Source organism: Schistocerca cancellata, chromosome 3, assembly GCF_023864275.1.
Source record: "Schistocerca cancellata isolate TAMUIC-IGC-003103 chromosome 3, iqSchCanc2.1, whole genome shotgun sequence".
NCBI lineage: Eukaryota > Metazoa > Arthropoda > Insecta > Orthoptera > Acrididae > Schistocerca > Schistocerca cancellata.
In genome coordinates, this window is record NC_064628.1 from 767598129 (window position 1) to 767623808 (window position 25680).

The 25680-nt window shown below is 40.4% G+C and overlaps 1 protein-coding gene across 1 annotated transcript in view; it reads right to left on the reverse strand.

Moving 5' to 3' along the window:
- Positions 1–25680, reverse strand: part of LOC126176558 (uncharacterized) — a 179239-nt gene that overhangs the window by 119028 nt on the left and 34531 nt on the right. Inside the window, exons 5-6 of the mRNA XM_049923718.1 lie at positions 14413–14670; positions 688–1020 (exon numbers count right to left, since the gene is read on the reverse strand). Coding sequence (XP_049779675.1) covers positions 688–1020; positions 14413–14670 — 591 coding nt within the window. The remainder of the gene's footprint in view (positions 1–687; positions 1021–14412; positions 14671–25680) is intronic.

The window sequence follows — 25680 nt, forward strand, 5'->3', positions numbered from 1 at the left end:
CCCATCCAGCACATCCTGTTATAGTCCTGTCACAGACACATTGTACCTAGTCAGAGGCTGTGCCTCCTGTGAAAGCACTTTTACCATGGAGTAGCTATGTTGTAACTTATGTACAGACTTTAATGTGAGTCTGACCATCAATTAACTGTCTATCCAAATTTATAATGGACACTAGAAAATCGTTTCCATGAGCAAAGTTGACAAAAGAGTGCTCAGCACAAAATACGTAACATAAATTGGGGTTTCACAACCAATGCCATCTGGATCGTCGTTCCCTCCTCCTCCTCCTTCTCCCCCCAGTACCAACAAGGGCCCATAGGAATTGACATTTTTGAATGAGGACTGAAAGAAGCTCTTGGAAAAATTCAGCAACCACCTCCTGCAGAGGCCCAAGCAAATGACAATCAAATTCAAGGGGACAACTATTACTTATGGCCATATACTAACATGATATGGGAGACTCACAAAAAGTAGAAAATGTCTCTTCAAAACTACACAAAATTATACTTGTGCGAATGAGAATTTTGTAATAATTTAAAAGGAGACATGAATTATATGTGTGTCTGTATTTATTATTTGAAATATCAGTGAAAATCCGTAGAAACAGTTGAATTGGACTAGAATAAAAGATTATAGGCTTATCTGATTATATTGGCATACTAATTTTAGTATGTACAATACACTTACCATGAATACTGACATTTACTTCAGCATATGTTTCTGTAAGGGAGCCATGCAGCTGTCCAATGCAGAACCATTTTCCTTCATCTTTTTTACTTGCAGCATTTATTGTCAGACCACATTCACCATGATCTAAGCCCTGACCATAATATTTATAGATGCTGTTTAGAACTGATGAATTGTACAGTGGTGAAATAATTGTACCATCAGGGTGAATGAACCAGCAAGTAGCAAGGCTTGGTGCTGTCATTCGAGACGTGAAAACAGTACGGCATAAAATTGAAGTTGTTTCACCACTCACAGCACTCACTAAAGGTGTTACAGCTATGAAATTATTTTCTGTAAATAAAACATATCAAATTATTTCTTCCAGTCATATGTTTTCCTGAACTGCTTCTTTTATAATATTGCTTACTAAGTCCATATAAACTATTAAATGTCTTAATTTAGTTATACAGTGTTAAAGTCTATATATGACATCTAGATATGTGTTAATTTAAATTTACATAGTGGATGTAATGAAATGTCATTTAACATTTTTGTTGCAAATGGAAATCCAAATGTTCTGCACTGTGAAAACCAAATGAAATAATTCACATAAATTAAACACAAAGAACAAAACTTGCTGTTGGACGGTTTCCTTTACAGCACCACACTAGAAAGTTTAGATCCAAAGATAATTAAAATATCAAGAGATTTGGTAAAAAATAACAAATAAAAGCAGTAAAAGATTGTTATGTCTGGAAGGAATCAGATAGAACAAAACTGACTCTGTTAGGTGCTGGTGAATTTTCTGGATTGTGTAGTCATGGTCAACAAAACCATTTTGTTCCTAACATTTGAGAGTTGTGTAGGACAACTTCAGAAGTACTTCTGCTTCCATTGAATTTTTCTGTCATAAATATACTGAAAATGAGGCCTGATCAGCAGAGATAATTCTTATCAAAGATAAAACTTAACTAACAAAAACAAGCAATGGAAAATCCAGGATGGAATGTAACAATATAATGAAAAGGATATTTGCTACTCACCATATAGTGGAGATGCTGAATGACAGAAAGACACAACAAAAAGACTGTTAGAAAATTAGCTTCCAGCCAACAATGCCTTTGTCAAAAATAGACAACATACACATATGTACGCACTCACACAAATGCAACTCACACATACATGACTATAGCCTCTGGCAGTTGAAACCAGACTGTGAGCAGCAGGATATTATGGGAGAGGCAACCAGGTGGAGGTAAGGAGGAGGATGGGATGGGGAGGGGAAGGATAGCAGAGTAGGAGTGGGGACGGTAAAGTGTTGCTGGCAGTGTGCAGGGATGAGATGGAGATTGAGGTGGCTAGGTGCACTTGGGAAGTTAGACGGAGTGCAGGGGCTAGAGGGGAGTTAGTGGAAAGGGAGAGAAGTAAAAAGACTGGGTGCATTGGGCTGAAATGGAAACTGGGAAAGGGCTAGATGGGTAAGGGCAATGACTGTGTAATTTAGAAAAGCTCATGTTGGTGGGAAGGTTCCAGATGGCACAGACTCTGAAGCAGAGATTGAAATTAAAGATGTCATGTTTGGCGGCATGCTCAGCAACTGGGTGGTCCAGTTGTTTCTTGGCCATAGTTTCTCAGTGGGCATTTATTGGACAGACAACTTGTTGGTTGTCATGCCCATGTAGAAGGCAGCACAATGATTGCAGCTTATGTTGTAAATCACAAGACTGGGATAGGATGGAGTAGATGGTGGTGGGAGCATGTACAGGACATGTCTTGCATCTTGGTCTATTACAGGGATATGAGCCATGAGGCAAGGGGTTCAGAGCAGGGGTTGTGTAGCGACGGACAAGGATACTGTGTAGGTTCGAGGGACAGCAGAGTACCACTGTGGGAGGAGTGGGAAGGATAGTGGGTAGAACATAACTCATTTCAGGGCATGTTGAGAGCTAGTCAAAACCTTGGCAGAGGATGTAATTCAGTTGCTCTAGTCCTGGGTGGTACTGAGTTATGAAGGGAATGCTCCTCTGTGGCCACACTGTGGTGGAGCTCAGGAGGTGTTGGGAGACTGGAAAGACAAGGTATGGGAGACATGTTTTTGTACAAGGTCGGGAGGGTAATTATAATCTGTAAAGGCCCTTGGTATACTTTGACAGTGGCTGCTTGTCATAACAGATGTGACTGCCATGGGTGGCTATGCTCTATGGAAGAGATTACTTGGTATGGAATGGGTGGCAGCTGTTGAAGAGGAGGTATTGCTGGTGGTTGGTAGGTTTGATGTGGACAGAGGTCCTGGTGTAGCCATCTTTGAAGTGGAAGAGAGGAAGGTGGCTTGATGGGTTGAGTGAAGGTTAAGCAAATGGGGGAGAAGTTGTAAGGTTATGTAGGAATGGGAGAGGGTGTCCTCACTGTTGATCAAGATCATGAAGATCTTATCAATATATCTGAACCAGGTGAGGGGTTTGTGATTCTGGGTGCTTAGGAAGGATTCCTCAAGATTTCCCATGAATAAGTTAGCTTAGGATAATGTCATGTGGGTGCCCATAGCTGTACCCTGGAATTGTTTGTAGGTAATGCCTTCAAAGGAGAAGTAATTGTGGGTGAGGATATAGTTGGTCATGGAGACTAGAAAGGAGGTGGTTGGTTAACTACTGAACTGCCATATGTATAAGATGAAAACTTATCTGGCAGTTCTTAGGATTACTGTCCATATATTATTAAGTTTCATAGCTTTCCTTTCTGTTAAAATTGTCCCCATATTTGTATATTTTGATGTCTTCTCTGTATAGCCATGGATGATAGATCTCTGGGTGGAAAGACTAGACAGAACCAGGAGCACCTCTGGAGATGTCCAATGTAACTCTAAAAGAAACATTAAGAACAAAAAAGTTTAATGAACCATGGTCAAACAACTCAGACATTCACCAGCAACTAAGAAATCTAACAGCTCAAGTTACAGAGAAGTTCATCAGGATTTAGATCTATCAACACTACAGAAATAGCTTCAGAGATGAAATTTACATTGTTCAACAATAGAGGAAACTATGATAAGGGCATTGCATTCTGATGGATTTGCAAAGGAAATAAGGAGTCATGCCTGCAGCAGTACTGATTAAAAAAGGTTGCATGGGCAGACATGTCTGTGGGGGTGGGGGGAGGGGCAGGGGGATGATAGGACTGCAGCAAACATGAAAATGTAAATCAACCTGTCACTAGCAGCAGACTCAACTACCAAGTTGAATTTCCAAAGAGAAACAATATATCCTATTATATGACTTTATAAACACCAAATTATATCTATAACAGTGGTTACCATGTGACTTATCACATTCATTCCATCTTTTTATGTACACATTCTGAACTACAGTTTACTTGGTTCTAACTGTTGCATTTTTTAGTTTTCTTTTGCAGGCCTGTTTATATCATTTTCATGTTGATATGACTGAAAGATTTCAAGGACAATGATTTGATAACTTCACTCTGTGACTGTGTTAATCATACCGGGTGATCAAAAAGTCAGTATAAATTTGAAAACTGCATAAATCACGGAATAATGTAGATAGAGAGGTACAAATTGACACACATTCTTGGAATGACATGGGGTTTTATAAGAACCAAAAAAATACAAAAGTTAAAAAAATGTCCAACAGATGGCACTTTATCTGATCAGAATAGCAATAATTAGCATAACAAAGTAAGACAAAGCAAAGATGATGTTCTTTACAGGAAGTGCTCAATATGTCCACCAACATTCGCCAACAATTGCTGTAGTTGAGGAAAAATGTTGTGAACAGCACTGTAAAGCATGTCCGGAGTTATGGTGAAGCATTGGCGTCGGGTGTTGTCTTTCAGCATTCCTAGAGATGTTGGTTGATCACGATACACTTGCAACTTCAGATAACCCCAAAGCCAATACTCCCACGGACTGAGGTCTGGGGAGCTGTGAGGCCAAGCATGACTAAAGTGGCGGCTGAGCACACAATCATCACCAAACGATGTGTGCAAGAGATATTTCTCGCGTCTAGCAATATATATTTTTTTTAATAAAATCCCATGTCATTCCAAGCATGTGTGTCAATTTTTACCTCTCTGTCTCCATTATTCCGTGGTTTACTAAGTTTTCAAATTTATACTGACTTTTTGATCACCCGGTATATATTTGCCACACTTCAGTGTTAGATTACTGCACTTGAAAAATCACATTATAAGACATCAATTGAGTGTACAGTGTAATATGTGACTAGCTGTTTACCAGTACATAATTACAATAGATGAGACCTGATGTGGCCATAATCAGTAGTTCATTCAACAATCAAAAAGAAATTAAAGTGTTTGAATTGTAATCTCAGTGTGGACTGAATCATTGATAATAATCTACATTTGGCAATCACTTTTCAGCCAGATTTGATGGACACACATCTACTGAAGGCATATTTGTACAGATAATGGCTACACTGCAAGTCCTGTGAAATATTTTTTTTAGATTATCCACCAAACACTTTTATCTCTACAAAGAATCATGTTTCCTTGGAAAGTAACAATAATAATAATGATATGGGAATCATAGTGACACATCTGTAGCAAGGTATAATAAGAAATTATTTTGAATTTATCACTTATTTGTTGGTATATTCATTAGTATATTAAAAAGATGTCAGAGCAAAGTCATTACATTTATAATTTTTCATCATCATTGGTAGGCCGACAGCATTTTGGGTGGTATCTGCCATAAATACACATTACAGACTTGCACATTTTATAAATACCATTTTTGGACATGCATATTTCATTTCTGATAACAATGGCAGAAAACAAACGTACTTAGCAATTAAAAAGAATGGCCATTCAGAAAAATGTCTTTGATAGAAACAGTGTGTATTTCAACATAGCTATAAATATCGGACCTTACAGCTAATTTAGTATAATGGAGTGAACAGTAAAGTAAGTCTTCTATGGAGGGTATTCTTCTCTAGCTCTACTGCAACATAATTCATTCTGCAACTGCCTCAGGAAATTTTGTCATTAATGCCACTGCTTGACAGATGGCATTCTTGTATGGTATTTGACAGGCCTGTAAAATTTTGGATGCTAATTAAGAGAAGAGAGCTTGAGAAGAACCTCAGACTAGAACAGCATTTGCTGGATCTATATGTGTGCTGGGTTGTATGAAAGATCAGCAGAACTTCCCTTGTTAGAACAAAGTGCTGTGATAACTAATTTGAAACTGAACTTCAAGTGCTCCATTATTATTACTAGAAAGAAGATTGATATTTAAGTCTAAACATACAATGAGTCTTCATTTGATTCTGCATAATCTTTTTGACATTCTATTTTATTGCTGGATGAAAATTACGATTTTATGATTTCTAAATTGTCAGCACTAACAGCTTCTGGGACTCCAGATCAACTGTTTGGCACAGCACTCAAAGTGCTCTTCAAGACAAAATGCATTACCCTTTTGTGTCAGGGACCTGACTCTGAGTAGCAGATTATTTTCCAATATTGTTTAACAATCACAGTAATATAACAAATTTCAACACCTCTTTTCACACTGATTACAGAACAATATTTTGCATGGAAATAATATTGACATTCCTCACAGAGATTTCTGTCTTTCATGATTCGACACTAATATTTTATTGGACTACATAGATTGGCTTTGGTGGCTGTTTCACACACACCATTGTTGACTGCTGGTGAAATAGAGGCGGGGAGGGCTCTCAAACACAACACAAGCTCAAAGTTTAATCACAGTGATTTATCAGATTAATTACATTTAGTTAATAACTTTGTGAATACTGAAGCAATGAAAAGTTATAGTTATAGTCATGAATGACTGCAGCCAAATTTAGGCTAGTTCTCTGCAGTTAATGTTTTTCTTTTTTGAAGAAGGCTGAAAGCTTATATGTAACAGACTTTCTTTCATCACTGTCTGCAACTCAGTGTATCATCTTTACAGTGAGCAGCAATGTATCCTTTTCATAATATTGTTGTTACTCCAATCTCCTCCCCATGAACCATGGACCTTGCCGTTGGTGGGTCGGCTTGCGTGCCTCAGCAATACAGATAGCTGTACCATAGGTGCAACCACAACGGATGGGTATCTGTTGAGAGGCCAGACAAATGTGTGGTTCCTGAAGAGGGGCAGCAGCCTTTTCAGTAGCTGCAGGGGCAACGGTCTGGATGATTGACTGATCTGGCCTTGCAACACTAACCAAAACGGCCTTGCTGTGATGGTACTGTGAATGGCTGAAAGCAAGAGAAAACTACAACCGTAATTTTTCTCGAGGGCATGCAGCTTTACTGTGTGGTTAAATGATAATGGCGTCCTCTTGGGAAAAATATTTCAGAGGTAAAATAGTCCCCCATTCGGATCTCCAGGCGGGAACTACTCAAGAGAACATCGTTATCAGGAGAAACAAAACTGGCGTTCTACAGATCGGAGCGTGGAATGTCAGATCCCTTAATCGGGCAGGTAGGTTAGAAAATTTAAAAAGGGAAATGGATAGGTTAAAGTTAGATATAGTGGGAATTAGTGAAGTTTGGTGGCAGGAGGAACAAGACTTTGGTCAGGCAAATACAGGGTTATAAATACAAAATCAAATAGGGGTAATGCAGGAGTAGGTTTAATAATGAATAAAAAAATAGGAGTGCAGGTAAGCTACTCCAAACAGCATAGTGAACACATTATTGTGGCCAAGATAGACATGAAGCCCATGCCTACTACAGTAGTACAAGTTTATATGCCAACTAGCTCTGATGATGCCAAAGAAATTGAAGAAATGTATGATGAAATAAAAGAAATTATTCAGGTAGTCAAAGGAGATGAAAATTTAAGTCATGTGTGACTGTAATTTGGTAGTAGGAAAAGGGAGAGAAGAAAATGTAGTAGGTGAATATGGATTGGTGGTAAGAAATGAAAGATGAAGCTGCCTGGTAGAATTATGCACAGAGCATAACTTAACACTTGGTTCAAGAATCATAAAAGAAGGGTGTATACATGGAATAAGATAGATTATATAATGGTAAGACAGAGATTTAGGAACCAGGTTTTAAATTGTAAGACATTTCCAGGGGCAGATGTGGACTCTGACGACAATCTATTGGTTATGAACTGTAGATTTAAACTGAAGAAACTGCAAAAAGGTGAGAATTTAAGGAGATGGGACCTGGATAAACTGACTAAACCAGAGGTGGTACAGAGTTTCAGGGAGAGGATAAGGGAAAAATTGACAGGAATGGGGGAAACAAATACAGTAGAAGGAGAATGAGTAGCTTTGAGGGATGAAATAGTGAAGGCAGCAGAGGATCAAATAGGTAAAAAGACGAGGGCTAGTAGAAATCCTTGGGTAACAGAAGATATATGAATTTAATTGATGAAAGGAGAAAATATAAAAATGCAGTAAATGAAGCAGGCAAAAAGGAATACAAACGTCTCAAAAATGAGATCGACAGGAAGTGCAAAATGGCTAAGCAGAAATGGCTAGAGGACAAATGTAAGGATGCAGAGGCTTATCTCACTAGGGATAGATACTGCCTACAGGAAAATTAAAGAGACATTTGGAGAAAAGAGAAGCTCTTGTATGAACATCAAGAGCTCAGATGGAAACCCAGTTCTACGCAAAGAAGGGAAAGCAGAAAGGTGGAAGGAGTATATAGAGGGTCCATACAAGGGCGATGTACTTCAGGACAATTTTATGGAAATGGAAGAGGATGTAGATGAAGATGAAATGGGAGATATGATATTGTGTGAAGAGTTTGACAGAGCACTGAAAGACCTGAGTTGAAACCAGGCCCCGGAAGTAGACAACATTCCATCAGAACTACTGACGGCCTTGGGAGAGCCAGTCCTGACAAAACTCTACCATCTGGTGGGCAAGATCTATGAGACAGGCGAAATACCCTCAGACTTCAAGAAGAATATAATAATTCCAATCCCAAAGAAATCAGGTGTTGACAGATGAAAATCAATGCACTATCAGTTTAATAAGTCACAGCTGCAAAATACTAATACAAATTCTTTACAGACGAATGGACTACTATCTTTCAAATTTTGAAGGTGGCAGGGGTAAAATACAGGGAGCAAAAAACTATTTACAATTTGTACAGAAACCAGATGACAGTAATAAGAGTCGAGGGACATGAAAGGGAAGCAGTGGTTGGAAGGGAGTGAGACAGGGTTGTAGCATGCAATGAAGGAAACAAAAGAAAAATTTGGAGTAGGTATTAAAATCCATGGAGAAGAAATAAAAGTTTTGAGGTTGGCCGATGACATTGTATTTCTGTCAGAGACAGCAAAGGACTTGGAAGAGCAGTTGAACAGAATGGATAATGTCTTGAAAAGAGGATATAAGATGAACATCAACAAAAGCAAAACTAGGATAATGAAATGTAGTCAAATTAAATTGGGTGATGCTGAGGGAATTAGATTAGAAAATGAGACACTTAAAGTAGTAAAGGAGTTTTGCTATTTGGGGAGTAAAATAACTGCTGATGGTCGAAGTAGAGAGGATATAAAATGTAGACTGACAATGGCAATTAAAGCGTTTCTGAAGAGGAGAAATTTGTTAACATCGAGTATAGATTTAAGTGCCAGGAAGTACTTTCTGAAAGTATTTGTATGGAGTGTAGGCATGTATGGAAGTGAAACATGGACATAAATAGTTTAGACAAGAGGAGAATAGAAGCTTTCAAAATGTGGTGCTACAGAAGAATGCTGAAGATTAGATGGGTAGGTCACATAACTAATGAGGAGGTATTGAATAGGATTGGGGAGAAGAGAAGTTTGTGGCACAACTTGACTAGAAGAAGGAATCTGTTGGTAGGGCATACTGTGAGGCATCAAGGGATCACCAATTCAGTATTGGAGGGCAATGTGGAGGGTAAAAATCGTAGAGGGAGACCAAAAGATGAATACACTAAACAGATTCAGAAGGATGTAGATTGCAGTAGGTACTGGGAGATGAAGAAGCTTGCACAGGATAGAGTAGCATGGAGAGCTGCATCAAACCAGTCTCAGGACTGAAGAGCACAACAAGAACAACAACAAAAACACACTCCAATCTTGACTTCCCACTGTCCCTCCTTGGGATCCCATTACATACCACTCTGTAGCATCCATTGTTAGCAATATGTCATCAGGTTTGATCAAAAAACTCATACAGTGAACTTTTTATTTCTTATATCTTTTTATCATATAGTTCATAGCCTAATTCTCAGATTAACCTATTTTCTATGAGTTGATTCATTACCTGTGAGTCCACTTTTTCTTCTCGTTGCTTTCCTCCCATGTTTAGGACTCTTCCAATTATAACACTATTTATTCTTCTCATTCTGCTTACCAAAACCTAAAAATCTGTCAAGTGCCATGTCTTGCCCTTTCTAGTTTTTTACATGTATATTACATAGACTTACTACCATTATAATTGCTGAGCCACTCTCCTAGATTTCATTTATTTTATTACAGAAACTCTGCTGACATGCAAATGCTTCATGCTCTCAAATTAAAGTCCCACCACCCCCTGTCGCACTACCATTTGTGTCTATATGGCACCTTCTTTAGAACAGCTTCTGTCCCCCGCATCCCTTCTCAACCAGGATTCTGTTACTATGACATCTGCTTCACTTCCCTTATCTGATGTACTGAATTTTATACCTTTTATGACTCTATTGCTACAATTTAGCACAATATATTTCAAGGCCTTTATAAATTTTAGTTTCTGGCTTCTACAAATTAACTGCTGGTTTCACATCATCATCCACACAGCTCAGTTCCATACGTGCAACACTGAAATTCATCAAGAGCTGACAGGCACTAGCCATTCAAAGATCTATCCAACTCGCCAAAGATTTACTGCTTAAATGACAGTGTTAATACTCGCACACCAGTTGTCTTGTAGACTTTCTCTTCTTTCTTAGTTGAACTAAAAATTCCTTCTGATGGTAATGTGGCACCATTTTACATCTGGCCACAAAATTGTATTCAATTTGTTCTACTACCACTTTTCCCTTTTACTGGTGAGTGCTGTTGCTGGTTCTATAGATGGTTATGCAGTTGCTGTTTATGTTGTTGGTACTGCTGTTCCTACCAGAAATGTCTCTGCTGTATTATATTGTTCAAGCTGTTACAACTTTTATGTCTGTTTTTATTGTTCTTGGTACATTTATTTCTGTTGTTCTTGGTGGAGTACCTGCTTTTCATGTTCATAGATAGATTGGTGTTATTGTTGGTGCCACTGCTGCAGAAGTTGAGCATGTTTACAGGGAAGCAACTATACTGTTGGCTGCTATATTTATGCAGCTCTTCATGTGAATCACCTTTCTATGGTATAATTGACTTTGTATTAGCATTGCCTTTATGTGATTACAAATGTCTTCAGTTATTAATTCCTTGTCTCTATGACTGAAGTTAAGACTGTTTTGGTATGATTTTTCTTCATCATTTTACTTAAATCAAATACATATCTAGACATAAATATTTTAGTATACTATGATTTGGTCAGAAAGATCAGATGGAAAAGTGCTACTTTTCAAGAAATGTGCTATGGTGTATTGGTTATAGTCATTAGATGGCAGTGGGAGGGACACCAGTCATTCCTGACACCTGCAAATATTTAATATTTCTGATTTCTGAAATGTTCTGGTAATTCCTGTTTCACAGAATATTGAAACATGCTGTAAAATTATATGTATGTATAAAAAGGATGAAAATCTTCTGAGGCATGCAGTTCAACTCTATCTGTACTTTAATGTCTGTGTAATATTTATTCTTGTTGATGACCATGCTCCTTTACTGTGCATCTAAAAATTGAAGAGCAAGAAGACGAGTCAGTGCTCTCTACCCAGCCCCATCACAAGGAGCACCTGCAGGCTGTTTAATGAAGTTATACCAACCGTACTCAGTGCATATTTTAAATCAGTGGCAGTTCAGTGCAAAGACACACACACAAAGCATGAAATGTATTCACAGTTGCTAATATCAATGACCATTAGCTGAATAACGGAATGACAACAATGAATATTTCTACTGGACCAAGACTCAAACCTGGATTTCCCTCTTATCACGAGCAGTTGCCTTACCATTAGGCTATCTGTGCACAATCACAGCCAGACCCCAACTCCACATGTCATCAATTATGTGTCTACAACCTGCACTTGTACATCCATTATGTGTATTCCTGTACAGCAGAGAGATGGTAATTGGAAGTCTCTTCCCTGGTGTTGGCGCATAAGTACGAAATTGCAGTGCCTGTGTTGTTCAGAATTATGATGCAATGTTCCTGCACAGCAGCAACTACAGCAGTTATGAAATACTTGAAATGTATTTGCAGTTGCAAATTTGAACAATCATCAGTTGCATAATGGAATGACAACAATGGAAATTTATGCTGGACTGGGTTTCAAACCTGGATTTCACACTTACCAAGAGTGGTCTCCTTACTGTAAGACTGTCCATGCACAGCTGACAGTCAGACTCAAACTTCCATGTGGCGTCAACCCCATCGGTCTGGCTGTGAGTCATGCATGGATAGCCTACTGGCTAGGCAACTTCTTGGGATAAGTAGGAAATTTGGATTTGAGTCCTGGTCTGGCACAAAGTTTTATTGTATCATTCATTATACAGCTGGCAGTTGTTCATATTCACAACTGCAAATATATTTAATATATTTCATAATGGATATACTCATGTAGTGTCTGTTCTGTTGGACATGCATTCATTTCCAAAGTAACATTGCATTATAATTCTGGACAACACAGGCACTGCAATTTCATACACCCAAAAATTGTTTACTTTCCACCGAATACCTTAACACTCTGTGAATACAGCAATTAGTAATTAATTGACACAAGAGATGCAGATGAACATTTAATGGCATAACATTCTACCAAAATCTAGAGTTGCAATCAAGCTGCTGTTGTCACCAGCAGCTGCAGACAGTGACCTGTTGTTGGCCGCAACATTTTGATATTGTGAACCAACAACCACTGGCAGTTCAGCCCTACTATTGCTACAAGATCTGGGACACACAGTGAGACCCAGCCAGCATGACACTACCACTCTCCAACCTGCATGGTCTGTGTTAAACACATTGAGCAGTTCCTCTGGGCAAGCCTGCCCATCCTTGGCTGTTTGTCCCCTCACTGTCCCGACGTAGCTAACAACTGCCAGCCAAAATGCAGAGGTAGCAAAAGCTGTACACTGTTGTCCTTGAGTAATGCAGCAGTGCAGCACACCCATGCCACTGCACCCAGCACTGAGGGCCAGCGTCCAATGACTGTTGTATGTCTGCTGCAGACACATTGCTCTGCATTTATTAAGTATGGGAGTTGTAGCATTCTTTTGGGAAAGACAACTTCTCCCACCACAAGTGCTGTTCACTCTTCAGTTTACATTTGGACTATATCTGTTACTTGATTTTGATTCTATGTTATAGTGTTTGGTGGAGACAATAAGCATTTCAGAAACAGACATTGCCATGGCTCTTCTAATACTAGACAAAAAATATCATCTTCATGGGCAGAAATCTTAGTACAAACACTACATTCTTCATACAATTCACAATGTCAAGGTAAAAATGGATACAAAAGCACCTGGACATCAACCATGCAGCAGTGCTGAAGTGAGATCCTGGCCAAGGTCCATTAAATAGTTGAAGGAATTTAACCCTGCCACTCAAAACAGCAGATGAGATGACATTATATGTCTCAGAAGTATCTTTTACTTGATGGAACAGCCTAGAAATGGTTTGAGAAATTATTAAGAACCCACTAAGAGATATGATTTTATATTAAAGGTGAAACACAGTAAGACAAGAATTACATTTAGACAATGCTTGTACATCTTGATGAAGCATAACTCACAGCATTCAGCCCAACTCCATTTACAACACAGTTTGCAGACAGTATACCACTCAATATACCTTCAAAATGATATCATTGTTCAACATATAGTTTATGAGATATGACTTCATAAACAGTGAGATGCTTAAAATGGAGCAAATTACCAAGATTATATTCATGCAGTATTTTATAATGAGACCACTTATGGACTTCCAAAGAGCTTTAAGCATAATTTAAAACCTTTCTAAACCTTTTCTCACTTATGCACTTAGTGCCAAATATTTAGCACATTAACTCAGTTGTAAAGTAAACAGATGTTTGAAACTGTTTTATTAATGGGAGTTCACTTCTCTCAAGAATGAATGGTTTGTTGTAATATCCTATGTAACTAGTTACTTCTGAGAATTTAATGGTTTCTTAAAATTTCATTAGCTGTAGTACATCAAGCATTTGTGTTGGTATATATTTGAGTACCAGTACACAACTTAGTAGTACTGTGAGAGTGGCTATTTTAGGTTCCTTTTCTTCAGATGTGGTCAGAAATTTCCAGTGAGATTTGAAATTACTTCTTGCAAATTACTGATGCTGTCACATTGCAGAGAAAGTTTCTCATGGATTAAATGTCTGGTCACATTAAGCAGACCAAGATAAATATCATCTGACAGGGGAGAACATATTCACTGCAGTTTTAGATTTTATTTTCTACATAGGGAGCTCTTAACAATATCCACTGATCAGATCTTCATGTAGGACAAATACGTCACTACAAATTAATTCTTTGGTTCAGTTTGTATCGGTCCACTCTATACAGTACAACTACCTCTATACCTCTATATAACATGAAGCACAATATTATTACATGCACACAAAAACTGTTGTCTTCAAAAATCATTATGTTCTACATACCCCAAACAACAAGTTCCGTGGTGGAAATGTTCATTTCAGTCTCATTATACATCTGGCACCTCCATGTTCCATTGTGTGTCTGCTCAGCTGTTGGAATGATCAACAAACATTCTCCAAATTGAAGGTGACTTTTGTTTCCAGAAAATACTTCACCATTTGGTGAAGAAATAAAGCATGAAGACAAAGGGTATGGTGAAGTGCACAAGATGAATGTAGGAAGGCCAAGCACAACTTCTTTTTTCATGTTCGTGAACAAGTCTGGAATCAGAGATTTCCAAATATCATACATAATCGTGACTACCGAAATCTGTTAAATGCATTGCATAAGTGAGAAACTTTATTAATTATTTTGAAACTATGTTAGCACAACTATTACACAAAGATTTGAATGCAGTCTCAAAAATGTAGAGCACAGTGTCGGTAACCATATCTATAGACATAACATCTGAAGTTATGTTCTTGAGTGTCAGCTTACTTAAGAATGTATAAAAAGAACTTATGTATAATGAAGCCAAATAATTGGGCTGCCACATCAGTAAAATGTAGCCATATATGAAGTTTGGTGATGACATCAGTTTTGTTTATGTGCCTTTCAATCACACAACTAATCAGCTGTGCACTAAGCAGTTACTTTCACTCCTTCTTACATTTGTATTCCAGGCAGAGCTTTCCATTGTAATAAAGATACTTACTCTGACAAAATTCTGCACTAGCCATACAACAATGTGTAGAAATGCTCAATGTGAAAAATTCAGTATCCAAAAACAGCAAATGCTTATTTCAGAACTAATGATAGTTTGAAGAAAAATACATCGCTCTGTGTTTTGTGAGCAGGAGTACCTTGAGATCATATAATACAACACTGTTACTCTATTTATAAGATGTAAAAATCCACTTTCAGAAATCTGCTTGTTCAACCAATTGTTTCAAATTGTTCCTCATCTCCTTTAGTAAGTAGACATGTTGCCTGTTCGAGTAATTTTATTTCCTTCAGATTTGGAATGCTGTGTTACCTATTGTGATATTATTCTATTGATATATACACTCTTTTCATAGAGCTGAGATCAGTTGCAACCATACAATCTATTCCAAATCAATTGCTTCAGATGAAAATTGCTCTGTGAAATATAACCTAAAAATATATATCATGTAACACAATGGATACTGCCAGACACTACATAAAATTGCTTTCTAATTCTGTTCCTTGTCATAACAATCTTTTCACTTTATCAGCTTTCTTCCCATGGTTTAAGGTTTCATATTTTGTTCTGTTTTAGAATTTGTCCCCAGTTTTACTAACATCCATTAGGAGTCAGAACCAACTCTTGTTCACCTTAAGATGAAAGGTTTTGTGGACAATTTCTTCTGTGCTCTATTCCTGGAAATCTCAATGTGAGAGCACTGCTCATTTTAATTTCAAAACTTTTTTTAGCTAAGCCTTTTGAAGCTATTGATATATTTCAGTTGAAGCAAAATTGCTCAATTTTGAGAACTAGTTTCACTTAAAAGATGTTTCAATTAATCAAAAATCAAAAAGATATGTCAATAACTCCTGTAATACATTGCCTACACTAGATAAACATTCAGTTTTGCAATCCTCTGATGAAACAAAATCAAAATATGAAGGATATCCAGAAAGTAATGGACATTTTGAAATAAAAAATTAACAATATGGAGAAACAAAATTTTATTATACACATTTTAAAGGTACACTCTTTAGCTATTTTTCTGCACAAATGCCATTCAAATTGAGGCACTTATCATACTGTGGCACAAGTTCTTCAATTCTGTCTCTGTAGAAATCTACTGATAGCAATTGTGTAACACAGTAGCCATGATCATTCTTGCTGACATCATATGAAGACACTTCCTTCGTTTCTGGGAGAGTTTGTGTGTTCCCATTCAGTTGACTGCCTTTTTGATTCACAACTGACATGCTTCACCCAAGTCTTATCCCTAGTTACAATACAATTGATAGCTCTGTTACCATTTTCACTGTAATCTTTGAGGGAGGTCTGCTGCAGTCAGTGTCTGTTTTTAGTTGTCTTCCATTAGAGTTTTGGAAACCTACCTAACACAAAATTTGTGGTAACCTAGCTTCTCTGCCAAATATTCATGAACCAAACTCTGTGAAACTTGGAGAAAATGCCTATCACTGAGGTCCTCTTCATTAACACTGGTACAGTCATTTTTAAAATCAATTCACCATTGCCTCATTCAGCTTTCACTGAACAAAATCCTAACCACAGAATGGGTTTTTTATTGCATCACACATTTTAACACATCACAGATTGCAAAGTAGCAGAGACATAGACTACACACTACCACTTCTGGATGTGTACTGAGTGCAGGAACAAAATGGCACCAAGATGATTGCTATAGCCCTGCCCAATGCTGTGATACACCATAATGTCTGTTACTTACTGGATAGCCCTCATACATTACAATATTTTTTTTATTTTTACATTTTTCTCATGATTTTCATTTTTGTATGTTTTTATCTCTTTCTCCTCTTTCAACCCAGTGCAAACATTATATTATAAGCTCAATTTGCATGTGAACAGAACTCTCAATGTCATTTTGATGCGCTGAATCAGCCAAATGTTTATCTGTAATAGTTCCTAAAAGTTTTGTGCTGCTTACTTATTTAATTGCCTCTCTATTATGTTTAATATTTACATTATACATGCCACTCTGTCTGGTTTGAAATACTACTGTCATTGTTTTATACTTCTCTAGTAGATACTCATTTGCATTTTTAATACTCAGAACTGCTTCTTTTTCAATTACCTCCTGCGTCTGAGTTGAACAGATTGTTGCCAAGTCATCAGCACACTTTATTAGTTAAACAGTGGAAAATCCAAGATGAAATGTGTGTATGTGAGTGTCTGTTGACTTTTTTGACAATGGCCTTGTTGGCTGTAAAGCTTACTGTATGATAGTCTATTCATTGTGCCTATCTGCAACTCAGCATCTCCGCTATATGATGAATAGCAACAATCCTTTTTGTTAAATCTTCAAATTTATCACATATATTTCGGACAACACAACAACACATATAAGCCACTGAGTAAGTAGACCTGTGTACAAGTCAGTATTCAATTAAACACTGAGTCTCAGTCTAGCGGCCGCCGCTCGGCTGGCCGCTTAGGTGGCGCCGCTGCTGCATGGCTGGCAGACAGCGCCGCACATAGAGGACGTGCGTAATTGCGTGGCGGCACTTTTAATAATCGGCGAGTCACAACACTTTTCCCCCCTTTGAAATTGTTGCACTGTTCTTGATGGAGGTGTCCTGGAGATGGCTAACGTCCATAGGCGTTGTTTGATTCACCGTAAAGTCTCAAGGAGGAGGCTTCCCGTACGGACGGAAGTGTCCCCGATGATAACGGGTCGAGATGACAGGAGACGTAGGGGTCGAATCTGCTGGGGCCCCATGCACCAATCTGCCCGTTGCAGCAAGTTCAGTTGATATGACAGGAGACATGGGCAATGTGTCGGCATCCGTTGGAGGAGGAGGCGAGTAGATGTACTCGTATGGGCACGTCTCCTGGTGGCGTCCGTTCTGGTGCTGGCATCGCGATGACGGTGAGAGGGCTGCGTTATGAGTATTGAGAAATGCCAAGATCCCGAGCATCAGGTAGAGCCAAAGGTGGTGTGGCGGCATTCGGAACAGGCATTGCTGGCACCCGAGGCCGAAGCTGGTCCGAATGACACACTGCAACACCCGTGTCCATCTGGATTTCATATAGGCGTCTGCCACGGTGTCGTAAGATGCGGCCCAGGCTCCATTTTGGCCACCTGCCATATCCCCGTACCCAAACGAGGTCGTTGGCGGTGAACCGGCCAAGTGAAGGCACCCGTGGCCGTGAGGTGGGAGGCCGCAGAAGATGAAGTAGCGTGCAGGGCTGTCGGCCATGTAAGAGATCAGCTGGGCTGTGATCGCCCATGGGGGTGAAACGGTAAGACACCAGGAACTGGAGAAGCGCATCATCAGCACCAGAAGAAGTCAGAAGTTTCCGCATCTGAGCCTTAAATGTGCGGACCAGTCGTTCAGCCTCACCGTTGGATTGTGGATGGAACGGCGGGGCCGTGACATGCGTAATGCCGTGACAAGAACAAAAATTTGCAAAGTCGGAAGAGACAAATTGCGGACCATTATCAGTAACAAGAGTAGAGGGGAGGCCTTCCAAAGAAAAAATGTGGGCGAGAGCACTGGTGGTTGCCGCGGTAGTAGGTGACGTGCAACGGACAATGAAAGGAAAGTTAGAGTAGGCGTCAATTACGAGGAGCCAATAAGTACCTAAAAAAGGTCCCGCAAAGTCAGCATGAATGCGCTCCCAGGGCTTCTCAGGCGAAGGCCAGGGTGACAAAGATGACTTCGGGGCAGCGGCCTGTGACGCACAAGGGCCGCATGCAGTGACCATGTGTGCTATTTCAGAGTCGATGCCAGGCCAGTACACATGACGGCGCGCCAGTGATTTTGTGCGAGACACACCCCAGTGCCCGTGGTGAAGGAGGCGCAAGACCGAAGAATGCAAAGACGCAGGGACCACAACACGTGGCAAAGCATTGTCAGTGGAGAGGAGGATAACACCATCCCTAGCCGTGAGGTGGTAGTGCAAAGTGTAGTAGTTCCACAATGGATCAGAAGTCTTAGCGGACGGGCGATCTGGCCAACCCTTCTGAATACAGCGTAAAACCCGGGAGAGGGTAGGGTCAGAACCCGTAGCAGCCGCCAGCCTGTCCCCAGTGATGGGGAACCCGTCCACAACCCGCTGCTCGGCAACATCCAGGTGGAAACACAACAGTTCGTCCCTATCGAATGCCTGATCAGGACCCATGGGAAGGCGAGACAAAGCATCTGCATTCGCATGTTGAGCCGTTGGCCGGAAATGAATCTCATAATTGAAACAGGACAAGTAAAGAGCCCAACGCTGGAGGCGGTGTGCAGCCTTGTCGGGAAGTGAAGTTGATGGATGAAACAGGGAAACAAGTGGTTTGTGATCCGTAACGAGATGAAATTTTGAGCCATAGAGAAAAACACCAAACTTATGAAGAGCATAAATGATGGCCAAAGCTTCTTTCTCAATATGAGAATACTTTTGTTGGGCATCTGTGAGCGTTTTGGAGGCATAAGCGATGGGTTGTTCCGAACCATCAGAAAAACGGTGCGCAAGGACTGCATCGACCCCGTATTGAGAGGCGCCTGTGGCAAGAACAAGATGTTGGCCCAGTCGATAAGTAGCCAGGCACGTGGCCTGTTTCAGCATAGTCTTTAATTTCCGGAAAGCCGCGTCACATGACGCGGACCAGTGAAAAGGCACATTTTTATGCAACAGGCGATGCAACGGCTGAGCCACCGACGCCGCAGATGGTAAAAACTTGTGATAGTATGCTATTTTCCCCAAGAAGGCCTGCAGTTCCTTAACAGATGTAGGGTGAGGAAGGGCATCGATCGCAGCGACAGTGTGTTGAAGCGGGCGAATACCATCCCGAGAGAGTTGAAACACCAAGTACGTGATAGATGCCTCAAAAAATTGTGATTTCTGAAGATTACACTTAAGACCTGCAGTCTGTAAGACATTAAAAAGTGTGCAGAGATTCTGAAGATGTTCTTCAGTGGTGGAGCCAGTGACAACAATGTCGTCCATGTAATTGATACACCCAGGGACAGGGAGCAATAATTGTTCCAAGAATCGCTGAAAGAGAGCAGGGGCGCTAGCAACCCCGAATGGCAAGCGTTGGTATTGATAGAGGCCGAAAGGCGTGTTAAGGACCAGAAACTGCCGGGAAGCAGCATCGAGAGGAAGTTGATGATAAGCTTCCGACAATTCAATTTTGAAAAATACTGTCCTCCAGCGAGTTTAGTGAACAGTTCTTCAGGACGGGGCATAGGGTAAGTATCGATGAGGCATTGAGCATTTACAGTGGCTTTGAAATTTCCACAGAGACGAATATCACCATTTGGTTTAGCAACTACAACGACAGGAGAGGACCACTCACTGGAAGTGACAGGAAGCAAGACCCCTGAAGCAGTGAGACGATCCAACTCCCGTTTTACCCAATCACGAAGGGCCACAGGAATGGGCCGAGCCCGAAAAAACTTAGGCCGAGCAGTGGGTTTGAGCATGATATGAGCTTCAAAGTCGTTTGCACGGCCTAACCCAGGAGAAAAAAGGGACGAAAATGTCGTCGACAAGGAATCCAGTTGAGCATAAGGAATAGCAGCAGAGACAATATTGACAGAGTCATCTATGGAGAACCCAAAAATGCGAAATGCATCGAAACCAAAAAGATTTTCTGCATTGCTCTGGTCGACTACAAATATGGGAACAGTGCAAATGACGGATTTATAAGATACCTCAGCATTAAACTGTCCGAAGAGAGAAATCTTCTGTTTATTGTACGTCCGTAATTGCCGAGTGACAGGGGACAGGAGTGGAGAACGCAGCTGAAGATACGTCTGAGAATTAATTATAGTGGCAGCAGAACCGGTATCCACTTGCATGCGAACATCTCAACCAAGGATTTGGACAGTGAGGAATAACTTCCCTGAAAGGGAAGAAGTGCAATTGACAGACAACACAGAAGCAGAATCAGCGTCATGTTCATGAACATCATGTATGCGGTCGGATTTACAAACGGAAGACACATTACCTTTCTTTTTGCAATTGTGACACACAGCCCAACGTTGGGGACAATCTTCGCATGAATGTTTCGTAAAACACCGTGGACATGAAGGAAGTTGCCAGGGATTTTGCTGCAGTTTCTTAATGGGTTGTTTACGACTAGGCCGAGGCTGCGCGTGGGAGCATACTGCGGCCACGTCGGCCGGCGGGGACGCGCCCCACACGTCGTCAACAGCGCACAGAGGTTGTATTTCCCCGACGTCACCCCACTCTTCTATTTGCACCCCAGCGGCACGAGAAATTTCAAAAGACTGCGCAATGGAGAGAACTTCATCTAGAGTCAGATCCACCAACTGAAGGGCACGTTGCCGAACTTCTTTGTCGGGTGCCGACCGGATAATCGCATCCCGTACCATGGAATCGGCATAGGATTCTTTGTGAACGTCAGTAACAAATTGACACTTTCGACTGAGGCCGTGAAGTTCAGCAGCCCAAGCGCGATAGGATTGATTTGGTTGGTTTTGACAACGATAAAAGGCAACATGAGAGGCTACCACATGTGTTTGCTTTTGAAAATAGACAGACAGAAGTGAGCACATTTCAGCAAAGGACAAAGACGCAGGATCTTTCAAAGGAGCCAATTGCGACAACAACTGATACATTTGAGGGGAAATCCAGGAAAGAAACAGAGACTTACATGGTTGTTCGTCCGTGACATGAAATGCCAAGAAGTGCTGTCGAAGACGTTTTTCATAATCAGACCAGTCTTCCGCCGTCTCGTAGTAAGGTGGAAAAGGAGGGACGGCCAACGACGAGAAACGCCCAGCATTTGACGCCGCGATCAAATCGCGAATCGCCGCTGTTAGAAGCGTTTGCTGTTAAAAGAGATTTTGCAAGAGTTGCTCGACAGTAGCCATGGAACCCTGTGAGTCAACGGTGAAAAGGAAAAATCCACTACCTCGTCGCCAATTGTTAAATCTTCAAATTTATCACATATATTTCGGACAACACATATAAGCCACTGAGTAAGTAGACCTGTGTACAAGTCGGCATTCGATTAAACACTGAGTCTCAGTCTAGCGGCCGCCGCTTGGCTGGCCGCTTAGGTGGCGCCGCTGCTGCATGGCTGGCAGACAGCGCCACATGTAGAGGATGTGCGTAAATGCGCAGTGGCACTTTGAATAATCGGCGAGTCACAGCACTTTTCATAATACTGTTGCTTTATAAGACACTGATTTATATTGACTGGGAAAACATTAAGCAGAGAATAAATAGTATATCTTTAAGTACAGAACCTTATGACACACAATTTTTGATAGTTTGTGAATCAGACCTGTAAGTGATTATATTTGCCTCACAAGTATACCTGATTTTTGCAGACTGTTTGTTATTTATCATGTATCATTTTATTACATCATAACATTCCTCTCAATGCACATACTGACATAGTTTTTCCATTAGGCTGGAATGATTTACAAACTCAAGTGCTTTAGATAGGTCCTTAAAGATCCTACAGATCTTCTGTTGCCTCAGAGCTCAGGCTCAAAACACATTCAACTAAATCTGCTGATGTCATTATCCTTGACTACTCTTCTCCCAAACCATGTTGTGTTGAGTACAGAATATGAAATTTAGTTATAAACTTGTAGTTCTATTCCTTATTATCAATTTACAGATTTTCCCTAAGTGAAAATCAATAATATTGGCCTGTTGTTTCATAATTTACCTCTGTTCCCCAGTACTACAGCAGACAAATCTTACATCTTTCATTTGTACAGGGTGACAATTATTAAACTATAATAAAATTAGTTATAAATATGGCATGCACACACTTTATTCAACATGTAAATGTCGCTACAGATATTTGGATTTAGGTTATGACATGTTTGAAATGCCTGCCATCATTGGTGATGATATGGTGCACACAAACAGCAAAATCCTGCATGACCAACTGAAGTGTTGGAACAAAGGTGCTGTTGATGGCCTCCTGAACGGCTGTTTTCAGCTCAGCAATGGGTTTGGGGTTATTACTGTACACCATGTCTTTAATAGAGCCCCACAAAAAGGAGTCACATATGTTCAGATCTGGAGAATGTGGCGGCCAATCAAAACCCATTCCAGTGGTCTTTGGTTACCCCAGAACCAGAATGTAGTCCCCAGAATGCTCCTCCAGGACATCACACTCCTGCTTTGATGGGTTTGAGCTCCATCTTGCACAAACCATATCTTGCCAAAATCAGGGTCACTTTGCATGATGGGGGTAAAATCATCTTCCAGAACCTTCACGTACCATTTGGTAATCACTGTACCATCAAGGAATATCAAACTGGTTATTCTGTGAGTGGACACTTCACACCACACAGTCACCCACTGAGGGTGAATGGACTTCTCGATCATGAAATGTGGATTCTCAGTCCCCCAAATGTGCCAGTTTTTCTGACAATAACAAGGAGCATGCACATGGAGACACTAATTCTCATCATGCCCTGCAGAGGTCCATGCATTTTGAACTTCCTAATGCAAGGTGTTCAGAAGGTATGATGATTTTATTTCATATAGCTCAATAATCGTCTCCCTGTAAGTTAGACTTGATGACTACTCAACTACATAATGGAATAGTAACTGATGTAGCTCAAATAAATGATGATTTACATGATTTATTTTGGCATTAAAATTGGTTGAATATTTGTACATCTATGAGGGGGGACCCAAAAGTAACCGGATTGTTGTCATAAAAAATTTATTGATGAACCTTTTTACAAAGCTACTTCAGTCACCTTCAAAATACTCTCCATTACATGCGATGCGTTTGTCAAGTCTCTTTTCCCACTGTTGGAAGCATGTTTGGAACTCTTCAAGTTTGATATTGTCCAGTGCCCTTGTGAAGCTGTTTCTACTGCCTTCACATTGTCATAATGCTCCCCTTTTAGCGTTTTTTTCGTTTGTGGAAGTAGGAAAAAGTCGCACGGGGCTAGGTCCGGCGAATACGGAGCGTGGGGAATGACAGACCGCCTCTGAGATGCCAAATAGCGGGTCACTCGTAAGGCCGTGTGTGCTGGAGCGTTGTCGTGATGCAGAAACCAGTCACCTGATCATCAAAGTTCCGAACATTTCCTCCTCACATCCTCTCGCAGACGCCTTAAAACATCCAAGTAAAAGTGCTGGTTAACAGTCTGGCCAGGGGGTATGAATTCCCGATGCACAATTCCACGAACATCAAAAAAGACAATGATCATCGTCTTCACATTTGACCTCACTTGCCTTGCTTTTTTTGGTCTGGGAGAGTTGGGAGTCCTCCACTGGCTTGACGCTTGCTTGGTTTCTGGGTCATACCCATAACGCCAACTCTCATCCCCTGTAATGACTTTGTTCAAGAAGTTTGGATCACGTGCAATCTCTGTTTTCAACTCCTGACACACATTCATGCGGATGGTTTTTGGCCCCTGTGTGAGAAGGCGTGGAACAAATTTAGCAGCAACACGTCTCATGTGCAAATCCTCACTCAAAATCCACTGGCACGAGCTCCAAATGATTCCTGTCTCTGCTGAAAATTGGTCAATTGTTTGGCGACAATCCTTGTTGATCTTTTGGCAGACCTTTTCAATGTTCTCCTCATTTCGTGATGAAGGGTGTCCAGAACAAGCTTGGTCTTCAACACACATCTCACTACATTTAAAGCGCCCAAACCACTCAAAAACCCATGTGTGGCTCATAGCGTCCTCCTGGAAAGCTTCCTGAAGCATTTTTTGTGTCTCTGTTGCAGTTTTTTAAGCAGGAAACAAAATTTCACACACACTCTTTGTTCTTTTAAAGTTGCCATAACGACTTCGCAGAGGTAACCCACCAACAGTCAGAGAAACACAATACCACACTTGCACATTCAGCTCTACACTGATGCCGTCTGCACAGCTGTTTCATGAAGGTCTCTACTAACACCATCTAGTGTGAGAACCCTGCACTACGTCTACAAGTGGCAGCGCCCTTGGAGTCCGGTTTCTTTTGGGCCCCCCCTCGTATATTTTTTCTGTGATATCTACAATAACATTTTTGGTAAATGTAATACTAAGACAGGCATATCTGACTGCAACTCATATTAAGCTACATATTTGGTAAAGGTCCTATACAAATAATTCAGACTGCAAAGCTTATATCATATCTGACTTACAAATATTGTGTGGTACCAAGGTTCTAAGTGCTGCAATCAGAACCCTTAAACATCATAGCAAAGAAATGAAGATGGAGTGGTAATGTAGAATGATCACACATTTCAGATACTCAGTGGTAGTAACCACTATCTTTGAAGAGAATGTGTTGTTCAGATTGCCCTCTGACAAACAGGGAATGAGATAGCTGTATGAGATCTTGTGTTCTACTCAATGGTGATTCAAACCATCACACATCACATTCATTCAGTATGCTACTCAATAATGAAAGCTGACAGACTGCACTCATCTAGAAGTATTTAACATTAGGACAGGTTGACTGCAGCAATAGCTAACATCAGGACACGCTGGCTTGAGATTAATTCAAAAGCACTATGTCGAGCCACTCATTCAGTAATGAAAGTCACATGTGTCGTTACAGTATGAAGCATTTGCAATTTCTGGAGAATACAATCAAATTTAATGGCATGTAAGGC